The sequence below is a fragment of the Schistocerca piceifrons genome, chromosome 4 (assembly GCF_021461385.2).
Source record: "Schistocerca piceifrons isolate TAMUIC-IGC-003096 chromosome 4, iqSchPice1.1, whole genome shotgun sequence".
Classification (NCBI taxonomy): domain Eukaryota; kingdom Metazoa; phylum Arthropoda; class Insecta; order Orthoptera; family Acrididae; genus Schistocerca; species Schistocerca piceifrons.
In genome coordinates, this window is record NC_060141.1 from 82,460,194 (window position 1) to 82,472,236 (window position 12,043).

The 12,043-nt window shown below is 42.6% G+C and overlaps 1 protein-coding gene across 1 annotated transcript in view; it reads right to left on the reverse strand.

Annotated features, from left to right (window-relative positions):
* The window catches only part of LOC124795614 (cilia- and flagella-associated protein 36), a 108,569-nt gene extending 98,005 nt beyond the window's left edge, over positions 1-10,564 (reverse strand). Inside the window, exon 1 of the mRNA XM_047259686.1 lies at positions 10,423-10,564. Within this exon, the coding sequence (XP_047115642.1) occupies positions 10,423-10,528 (106 nt within the window). The 5' untranslated portion in view covers positions 10,529-10,564. The remainder of the gene's footprint in view (positions 1-10,422) is intronic.
* Positions 10,565-12,043: the final 1,479 nt, after the last annotated feature.

Consider the following 12,043-nt stretch of genomic DNA (forward strand, 5'->3'; position numbering starts at 1 on the left):
CTTCCTATTTAAATTTCTGCATCCTACACTGTTGGCAGTACTGTGTAGGTGGCAGTTACGGTATTTTATTTCGGTGATTACAAAATAGGGTCGAATGTATGCACTGGGTAGCCAAGGCAGCTAGTTCATGGCGATTCGGTCAACCAAGTAAATGAATGTACTGAACATCCTGCAAACCACTACAGGGAGCCTGTGTGTCGGAATTCTCATCTTGTGTGCCGCAACGGTGTTACGATAAAGAACTGAGCAGGAGAGAAGTGGGTGTGGTGGTCTGTTAGACTGATGATAGTTTCATACGATGTTGGTCTCGGTTCGATTCCAACTTCTGCCGATGTTTTTTTTTATAGGGAGAGGCAGATTCTATTCTCTTCTGGCTACGCCAAGTGAAAAAGGTATAATGGAATTGTGGTCTGAAAATCACATTAAACATGATATTCCTTCTCTACCAAGTAGACGTTAGGTGGAACCACAATAAAGTAAGGAGTGGCGACATGTAGAAACTCTATCACCAGTAACTTTTCTTATACTAGTTATTTATTTCTAGTGACGAAACAAACCCTGTGTATGGTCACAGGACACTTATTCCGTCTTTTATTTGAGCTTCTGTATGTCAATAAAATTGGTTCTGAGCTGGGAATACAACTCAGACCGCCCTTAACGCGGAATTTGATCCCTTCGTGACAATACAGCTCGACTACAACTTGTTGTTTGTTCAAAACTGCAGATTGCTCAACATCTCCACATATTGCGCATGAATGGGTTGGAATCCTGGCCCAGCACTAAACTTTTCAATGTGTATTCTCAAGCTCTAGCATGGGAACACCTATCTGCTGGTGGATAATAATTTTTATTTTTAATGCATTTTCATTCGTTGTCAACACTAACGATATCTGACGTTTTTGGCTCCCAGTGAGACACAGAACTATTTGCGAGATCATGTAAGTTCGGGGATGTTATTCCGAGCTGCTGGTGGAGAAAAATTCGGTAAGTGTCGTCTCTTTGTCTGTAGTCAACAACGATATGTTTGGGGTTCGATTCTCAGTCAGCACTGAACACTTCGTCATATTATTTCTAGTTAAAACATGCTCACATGTCGCTGCTGGTGTAACAAACCCATACTTAACGTTCCTTTTCTCTAGAATATAACTACGATATGTGCCGGGCTGGAGTCCTGGAAAGGAAAAATTAATGTTTCGTCTCATCATTTCATTTAATACATCTAGCTACTGCCGAGAAAATCCGATATGTCAAAGTTGATTGCGCTTCGATAACAATCCGATTAGGTTCTGGGTTCGAATCCCTGTCCAACACAAAGCTTTACCTTACTGCATTTCAAGTAAGTTAATTGTGAAGAAGCAGTATTTAACATCGCTCGTAGTTCGTTAACAGGGACAACAGATGCTGGGTAGGAATTCGCGACCGTTAAAAATGTTTACGTTATGTAATTTGAAGTTGATATTTGTTAACTGATACTGTCAAAAATGAGGTATATCACTGTCTTTATACCTAGTCAGGAATGACTGATAATTTCCGTCAGTCACGAAATCTTAGTTTGCATGACCTGGGTTTGAATCCATATGCAGAACGAGTCGGTTCGTCGTGTCATTTGAAGTTCATACATATTCTCAACTAGCTGCTCGTGAATAACGTAAATTTTTAATGACATTTTGTGTTAAATAACAAGTATGGTATGTTAACTTGAAGAGGAAATCATGAATATGACGAATTTACTACGTGCATTACCTATCTAACGTAATAATTAGAGTGCTAACATTTCAGGTATGTCAGTTATTGCAATAAATGCGAGCTCACAAGCCTTAAGGACAGTCTTATCCGTGATGAGGTGTTCCTTGATATTTTTAGTATCGTGGTATTACTTTATATCCTGAGTTATTGCGATACAGAGCAGTGTTTTCTAGTGGTGACTTGTTGGAACCGTTTTCAATAGTCAAACGACTGTATCAAGGAGCGATTAGAGGACCTGCTAGACAGCTGCGTTATGTAGATCGCATGGGAATCAGGTTAAATGCAATTCAGGTCGTTCGGATACTTTTGAACAAGACTGTACATAAAATCAGAAGTTAAATATCAAATGTTTTCACCAATAGCGAAATGCTGGAACGTTAATTGACCATAGAATTGTTTTTGCCTGACTGGGATTCGAGCCCAGCATCTAGCACCGTCGTTTTCTAGCCAGGAACAGACGATAAATAGCTATTGTTGGTTCACCAGTAGTGAGACGGGCGCATGTTTCGCTAGACGTCAGGCGACGAAAAGTTCTGTGCTGAATGGAATTCAAACCCCGCACACGTGGTCATGAAGAAACTTTAACTATCAAATTCTTTTCCAATAATAGCTAGGAATGGCATGTTTGTACTTTCAGTGATGTGATGGAAAATACTCTGCTGGCTAGAAGTTGAAAGCACAACATGTCGTCGTTGGTGATCACAACGAACACAACGCCAAACCCAAATTCGTTTCACCAGTAGGATGGAGAGGAATGTTTGAAGTTGAAAAGATGTAAGGAAACGTTTGATCTTGTAATGGCCGGCCGTTGTGGCCGTGCGGTTCTAGGCGCGTCAGTCTGGAACCGCATGACCGCTACGGTAGCAGGTTCGAATCCTGCCTCGGGCATGGATGTATGTGATGTCCTTAGGTTAGTTAGGTTTAAGTAGTTCTAAGTTCTAGGGGACTGATGACCACAGATGTTGAGTCCCATAGTGCTCAGAGCCATTTGAACCATTTTTTTGATCTTGTAATGTTGTGATTAAACGCTCATCATGTGGCTGTGAGTTGAAACGAACACGTTACAGCTGACAACGCATGAAGAGACGTTAAAAATGCAACTATTTTTCACCAGTAGTTCGGAGTGCACATGCTAGGGCTTGAAATGAAATAATGAATATTTTGTGCTGATCAGGATTCGAAACCAGATAGGTGCCTTTCGAGGACGCCTAGAAGAGTTTGCAATCTTCGGGAACATAGTGAAATCGAATTCTAATCCCAGTCTAGCACCACAAATTTCAACGTCTCAGTTTCAGATAAAGTAAGACCCTTGTGAACTTACATGGCCATTGGTTCATTAAATGAAATACGTTTTCTAGTTTACGACGGCTTGCTGGTGACAGAGTCTCTGCCTTACGGGGTTTCTCCATCTGTCACAGCTCAAACGAATGCCCAGTCGACAGCGAAGGGATGTTATCTTTACTGCGGATATTGAACTACGGAGCTTACTGGCGTTCTGCACTTGGCGTTACTAGGGGTGAAGGAGAGCTACTTGTGTGTGTTAAAAATCTACGCCTGACGTGAGATGTGAACCTACACGTTTTACACATCAATACGAGATTAATCCACCAGACCACAGAACCCCCTGCCAAGCACATAATTATGAATTGCAGAGTGTTCATTTAGATGTAGATGCAGATCTCAAGGGACGCGTAACAGGAAGGAGGGCGGGATCTGGGAATGGATAGAAGTGCATAAGTGCAAAATATAACGTGAAATGCTTGCAAAGTATTGCTTACTTAGACGTGTGCCACAGTTCGTTTTATCTTAGGACCGAGAGATAAGGAAGGACTGTTCTCAGAACGAAGAATGAGTTAAAGGGAAGAGGAGATCAATGAATACGGTTTCATAGGTGGTGAGAGGAATGATAGAGAGTAAAGACAGCAGCAATTAAAAGAGAAAATGTAGCGTCATTGGAAACCGCTAGATTTGTTTACAAAGTTTTGGGGGAGTGTAATAAAAGGGCACTTGCGGCGATAGTGTCAGAGAGAGAGAGTGTGAGAGAGAATAGAAGAGATATTAACAACGAGTAAACATAAATGTTCATAAGTGTGTGAAATCTTATGGGACTTAACTGCTAAGGTCATCGGTCCCTAATCTTACACACTACTTAACCTAAATTATCCTAAGGACAAAGATACACACCCATGCCCGAGGGAGGTCTCGAACCTCCGCCGGGACCAGCCTCACAGTCCATGACTGCAGCGCCCCAGACCGCTCGGCTAATCCCGCGCGGCGAATAAACGTAATATGAAATCGTTGGCGTATAGTGTGGAGGACGGAGGGTGTATTCATGGATGGAGGGGAAGAGAGAGATGTATTTGAAATAACAAAAACTACTGTGACAGAGTCCATCTACGCTGATTAGTTTGTAAGTATGTAGACATGGTATAAATGAAATCAAAATAGAATACTTAACAAACTGTATATTCAAAAGAAACCCACTTGAATTAAAAGGGCAACTCAAAGGAAAGCTAACCCATATTGTATCTTTTCTGTTGCCACGCGATCTTCCACTAGCGTCCATTGAGGAAAAATGACGAAAAAGAAGACATAACAAAACATTTTAAGAACTCTAATATTTTATCCAGAATCCTTCATCATTTTGTACTTCTATCACGCGTCTTGGCATCAATGTATAAGCCGTCGGACGTAACAGCCTGAAGAAGCAACTTCCTCCCAGGCTTCCAGGACGCGGTCCCAAAGAGCGTCCGCAGTAGTTGGTTGGTTTCGTGGCCAGTTCTCTGTTCATGTTCTGGCGACCTCAGCCCACATGTTTTCCATGGAGTTCATATCAGCCGCCCGTGGCGGCCAGTCCATGACGTTGACGCCAATCGTGGAGAGCGGCTGCTGAACAAATGCAGACTTGTGAATGGGAGAATGGTCCTCTTCCAATGTGACGTCCCCTTCTGCGTACAGCATTCGCACTGACGGAAGCATCACATTTTCCAATATGTGGGCATACTGCGCGCTGTCCAGAGTTCCTTCTATCCTGTGAAGAATTCCCGCCCCTCTCGCAGAATTCCAACCCCAGCCGGTAACAGATAGCCGGCCACTTCTTCTCGTCGTGGTTACATATTCGCGTCGACGGCAAGTCCCTTGCGGCCTGTAAACGATTCGTGGACCGTCGTCATTGGTGGAAAACACCTTCTCATCAGTGAAAATGACGTTGTCCCACGACGCCCTCAGATGGAGCTCCGCAAATGCTAGCCGGTATAAAACGTTGTCTTCGCTGAGCTCTTGATTTAGGCGGATCGCCGTGCATGCAGTCCAGCGTCCCTCAGCCTTCGGCGAATCCTGTCACTGGAGCCGGGGAAGTTGGTCTCCCGCCGCAAATGCTTCGCGTTCAGAAAGGGATTTTCTCTGCTCCTAGACACTAGGTCCCTGTCTTCCTGCTGTGAGATGACTCTCTTCCTGCCTGAGCCAGGAGCCCTGCTGGTGGTGCCTCTTTCAAGGCAGATCCTCCACCACCTCGTTGCAGTGGTATGTGGTACGCCATACCGCCTGCCAGCTTCTCTGATGGAACATCATCCTTCCTCAATGAGAGCGACGACTCTACCTCGGCCGGCTGGAGTGGCCGAGCGGTTCTAGGCGCTTCAGTCTGGAACCGCGCGACCGCTACGGTCGCAGGTTCAAATCCTGCCTCGGGCATGGATGCGTGTGATGTCCTTAGGTTAGTTAGGTTTAAGTAGTTCTAAGTTCTAGGTACTGATGACCTCAGATGATAAGTCCCATAGTGCTCAGAGCCATTTGAACCATTTTTTGACTCTACCTCGAATAGACCTCTCCCAGTGAGCCATTACGGCAGACAGCCTGATGTGTATTTCTGCTTGCCGCTCTTATACTGATTCCAGGAGAGGAGGTAAACATATTTAGGTCACACGGAGCGGCAGAGGCAGAGGCATGCGGCGCAGCCGTACTGGCTCGTCCCGGGCTGTTGGCCCACCAACGCCACCGCCAGCTCGCTCACTTGCGTCTCGCCTCGGCCAGCCTGGCTGGCCCGTAGGTCGCGAGTCGCGGCCAGTACAGACCCGGGCCGCAGGGCCACGATCACCCATTGAAGGATCAAAAGTTACACCTAATCTACCCAAGTCTGTAGTACAAACTAACGCAGCTACAGCTATTATGCTATAACATGTGCAGGCACACATACAGTTGACGATTTATTCAAATATTTGACGAACGATACTTTCAAAAATACATTCATTTTAAACATAGCTACCACAAAATATTTCACCTAGGTAGCAATAGCATGACGCAGGAAACTATACTTTCTTGTAAGCGCTGTGCATTAGGTGTAGCCTTAAGAAAACCTGTGTTCAACCACGACAATTGAGCGGAATGTAAGAGTAAACAGATTTGGCGGCAGCTTCTCCAAATAATAGTATATATTTAGTATATAATACACGTTTTGTGCACTTATAACATGTTCTCAGTGTCTCTGAAACAATACGTGCTGCACGACGGAAATTACTTTCTGCTGAGGCACTTCATTTACATCTCAATGATACACGACTACTAGAGAACATTGCTCTTCACGGCAGTCAATCCACTTGTAAATTAACATCATGATATCGCAGATATTAGGCAACACGTTACTAGGGATGAGTAAGGCCTTAAGCTTTGCAACTAAACATGCTACTCCTAGCTACTACTGAATATGAAGGTGATTATTACCGTGTCTTCATAACCATGTGTGCGGCGTTCGACTCTCAGTCAGCATAGACGTTTTCGTCACCTTATTTCTAGTTAAACGTGTGCACATCTCGCTGATGGTGAACCAACATTGGACATTTCTCGTCTGTTCCTGGTTAGACAACGACGGCAGTAGGCGCCGGGTTCGAATCCCGGTCAGGCAATACAACTTCAGTCGTCATTTAAGGATCCAACCCCACTACTGGTGACAAACTGTGATATCTACATTCTGATTTTACGTACTTATTCAACAATCCGATTACGTGCTGGGTTCGCATCCTTGTCCCCAGCATTACATGATGGTATTTCAATTTTAAACATGTGCATCCTTTATTCCTTGACAATGCAACACTATACAACGTCTTTCGAGGTTAATTATCAAGAAGGTAATTGTCATGTTAGGGTTCCTGCTTTCGTACAAACATTATCATCATTTACGTTCAAGTTGAGAATTGATAGCTGATACTGGTGCAAACGTCAATATTTGACGTCTCTTTCTGCCTAGTGATCGAGTCTCGATAAGGCACAAAGCTTTGCTTGGTTAACAATGGCTTTACGTTCTGGGTTTGCATCCGGATCCAGAACGAAGACGTTGGTCATGTCATCTGTTGATGAGTAATGTGAACAATGATATTACTTGTGATTCGCTGTTAATGTTGGGATTTCCGATGAGTGGTTGCTGCCGTTAATCACGTTTTCTCTTAACTGCTTAGTATTACATAAAGTTGATGCGAAACCACTCCCTGTTGAACGTTGAACGACGTTCAGCAGCCGGCCGGTGTGGCCGTGCGGTTAAAGGCGCTTCAGTCTGGAACCGCGTGACCGCTACGGTCGCAGGTTCGCATCCTGCCTCGAGCATGGATGTGTGTGATGTCCTTAGGTTAGTTAGGTTTAAGTAGTTCTAAGTTCTAGGGGACTGATGGCCACAGATGTTAAGTCCCATAGTACTCAGAGCCATTTTTTTGACGTTCAGCATGTGTTGGGTAAACCTTTTAGACAGCAAAGAACTTGTTTCCAATTGCCATACAACTTTATAAATCCACATACTGTCTCAAATATTTAATTGTGCCTAAGGATTACTATTCGATTTATGTGACAAAACTAGTTGTCCCATAACTATTGAAATGTCACTTATTGTAATTAAGTTTAGTTTAAAAACGATAAGGACTGTCTGATCTCTTCTGTACTATCGTGGTTTTACTTTACATCTGGACAGACTGTCATAAAGACTGGTGTTCTCTAGTAGTCTCTAGCAGTACCCATTGTGTATCTTACAACGACAGTACTGTGGAGGGTTGCGACTATGTGCAACACAGATATGCTATGTTGGTTGCATACATTCAGGTGCAGCCTACACGTTAGAATTCAGGGTGACCCACTTTTTTTGCTGGCGAGTGTACATTACATATGTAGAATCGTGGACAGTTGGGAATATGGGTCTCACAGGAAGCGTGCAAGCGATAAGTCCCTGCGGTCGCGCTATTCATCGGTGTCCTCGGTGGCTCAGATGGACAGAGTGTCTGCCATGTATCAAGAGATCCTGGGTTTGAGTCCTGGTCGGGACACACATTTTCAGCTGTCCCCATCAAGGTATATCAACAGCACCTGTCGGCAGCTGAGGGTTTCAATTAATTATCATTTAAAATATTTTAATAATCAACAGTTTGGCGATGGAGACCGTTCATAAGGAGACCTCTCAAGATGGAAGAGTATCAGGACAATGGGAAGACGAATAATTTGCATCGAAAAGTCGAAAAAAAACATTTTATAAATAAGTACAGACATATGAATCAACTAAGCACTGGTTTCACACAGCCAAAGGGAATGAACGATTAAGTTCCAAACTGTGTGAAATTAAAAAATCATGGATCATTTCCTATTCATCTTCACAGAATACACGGATGAAGTGGTTTTTACTGCGAAAGTAATGGTGTAACAATAGGGTATACCGAATACTTTTTCTAATATGGGTAGTACGAAAACCATCAACCTTTCACAGTGGGTGATCAGATGATAATCTACTATCTGTATTAGTTAATCGCGAACCCAGTTCGTGGTTTATGATTCAGGATGCCTATCTAATAGCTTCCAGAAGCAGTAAAAATTCGCTTTTCAGTGTTTCATATACAGCGATTAAATTTAAAAATTTAAAATGCTGTCATACTCTACTTAATATAAGTATAATCTTACATCAAAAGTGTTTATGTCTTAAGGCATCGTAACCCACGGCGCGCAAACTACTTCCATCCAGTACTTGAAAAGACAGCACTTAGCGACTTCCAACAAACTTTATACATAACTGTAAACCTTCACGAAACTGTTTTATGGCTAACATCTCCATGATAGGTAAGAACTTTCTCACTTACTACATTTTCCTTGTTCGTGCAGTAAAACTTCAACATACGGCATGACGTTTTAATTCATTACTTTTTTACTACTGTCTCTATTTGCAACACATTTTTCAAACAGTATCCACATACATCAATGAATGTGCCTGAAAAATTATGTCATTGTACGATTCATAGTTCACGAGATATGACGTTACAAACACTGGTATGCGTGAAAAGTTACCCATCCCGTTTTTATGCAGTGTTTGATAGTGAGAGCGCTTAGCGACTACCATCAAATTTTAATCACAGTTGCAGGTCCGTTCTGAACTTTTTCTCGCTTATGTGTTTAACGTCAAATACTTATTACGTTAACTCATTTGTAATCGGACGTTTGAGCCTGTTTTATACAAGCCAGTTCTATTCTTTAAAGAATCCGAGGTTTACTGGTTGCCCGTTAACATGGCAGTCCCACTTTATATACAAAACAATGATACGCTTTCGAAAAAACGTCATTTTCTGTGCCTTCTATCCTTCCTTAGTTACTAACTAAATTATGACTATTTTCTTAGAAACCGAGGTAGGTGTCTGCCGATAAATAAGATATTTTTTGTCTATCTGCCAGATAACCAACCAATCTTTTGTTTAAACGTAGGGACAAACTTTTAAAATGACAACATTGAGCCTTACGCTGTTAAAACACCATTCATTGCAATTGCAATTCGACACGTGGTCATTTTCAAGCATTGTGTTCTTGTAACCCAGTCAATAGTATATGGTTCAAATGGCTCTGAGCACTATTGGACTTAACATCTGAGGTCATTAGTCCCCTAGAACTTAGAACTACTTAAACCTAACTAACCTAAGGACATCACACACATCCATGCCCGAGGCAGGATTCGAACCTGCGACCGTAAAAGCGCGCGGTTCCAGACTGAAGCACCTAGAACCGCTCGGCCACTGCGGCCGGCTCAGTAGTATAAAGCTGTGTAATTCTATTTGAGAGCAGTTGCCTGCGGTGTTGTGAATTTATTTGTTGTTCCATATACCAAACGAGTTAGAAAGCTGGTGAAATAATGATAAAAACACTTAAGGTTAAATTTAATTAACAGTCATGGTAAATGGGTGGTGTATGGAAGAGCAGATAAATTCACAACGTCACATGCAACTGCTGTTACACAACATGTCACAGCTTTATACTATTGCGACGGTTCCACCATCCCACAATGCTTGAAAATGGCCACGTGTGAAAATTGTGAACGTAATGAATAATGTTTTAACAGCCTAAAGCGGAATGTTTTCATTTAAAAAATTAACGAAGGCTGTGGACCTCATCATCATCAAACTTCATAGAAACAAACATCGTTTACTACAAAATAGATCAAACTTTAAAACAAAGACATTAATTATAGGATTGTTAAGTTTTAGAATATCCCTGATACTAAAATTTCTGTACGTTCAGAAATAGGTAAGTTCAGTTAAAGGAGGTTAGAGAAGAAGGTTTCCCTAAAAGGGCTTACAGGCTCGTTATAATAGTGATCTTGGGGTATATGCCTATTCAGCTGATGAGTAACAGAATTTTCGATACTTGTTTTAAGACAAGAGTGTTACTTACTTGCGCATTTCTGCTCGATGAACGTCAGCACGGGAGCGTTCCAGATGGGTCCTTGGAGGAAACCCACCAGAGAGTCGAATACCCATGAAGTGTCCTCCGCTGCCATAATCGGAAGTCTGCTGAATGTTGACGTCGGCAGGACAGAGCGACGTCTGCGCCCCGGCGCGCTTGCCCCTGCATAGGCGCCCCGTTCCCATGGCGACGCAAGCCGACGCCGGCCAAACACCGCCGGACGCCCTTGAAGCTAGCCTGCGGTTAGCATCCATATCGATCACCAATCCTGCGTTGCTGCAGGTTCTATGACAGGCTAAACTGCAGCCCTTACAACTTCCGTTGCACTGTGCTTTGAGTCCTTATGCCCAGATGATTGTCGTCCATCTACGAAAAACTCAGGCTTCCCCGTAGATATGTAATCGTCATCATCATCATACCTACGTTCCCGATACCTGTGTACGTTCACAAAAAGCATGCATGTACGCTGTTTATACTATTGACAGCAAATTGCAACGGAATAATATCGGACAAGGGGGAAAACGTATGGCAGAAGGAAAATAAATAGTTACAAAATGTAGCAATAGATGGGGATGTAATAATCATAATTTAATAGTGGTCGACTGCAAATGACAAATGAATCATACAACGTGCACGGGTGTACAAGTGTGATATTGTTAGTTAAGTAAGCCCACCCACTACGAGTACGGCAAGGTCATATCACATCGGATGGGAAATATCGGTTTTCGATTGTCCTGAGGCCAAAAACCGCATAGAAAGCGTCACTCACATCGGTTTTTAATTGTTCTGAGGCCAAAAACTGCAGAAAAAGCGTCAATCAAATCGGATTATTAATTTCCGTGTGACTGGCGCAAAACATGTTCAATATGCTGTCCACCGTTTTCTGCAACAAGTTGAAATCGAGAAACAGAATGTTCCACAACTGATCGAAGTGTTTCCGGGGTCACGTTCAACATGTATTGCGCATTGCGTGCCTTCAGTGCAGCTAACAAGGATACGGCACCACCGTGGGGTTGGGGTGTTGTCCGAAATTTTGTGTGGTGAAAGAGGACCCTTAACACCTCACGTGGTTAAAGTATTAGGACGCACTACCCGGAAAATCCCGGGAAAAATCGATCCAAAGTTTCTTAGGTGCCTTATGAGTATACAGTGTTAGTCCATTGCCGAGTCGCCGTTTGGCCTAGATCTGGTTTAGACTTGGATTTTTTCTAAAATGTCAAGGAACCTGTAATTAATTTTAGTTTGTTTTATTACTTATAAATGTCAGTTGAAAATTATGTACTACTGTGGAATGTTATGACCAAAAAAGTTAAAAAAAAAAAGATGGTTAGGGCTCGGACCCTTACGCCAGATGTCTCGGGTTCGATTCCTACTCTGGCACTTTTTTTCCTTCTGTTTCATTTTCTTTTGTTATTCCACCAATTATTCAAAACGTTTCTCAAACCTACATTATTTTAAAACATTATTTTAGCTCAAGAACGTAAAGTTTTTCATTCACTGAAAAATATTCGTGGTCGTTGTTCTACTTCGTTTTATGGGGTTTAAAGGTTTAAAGGAGCTTTGTAAGGGTCCCCTTGGGATTATAACGGTCATCTGCGTATAGGACTGT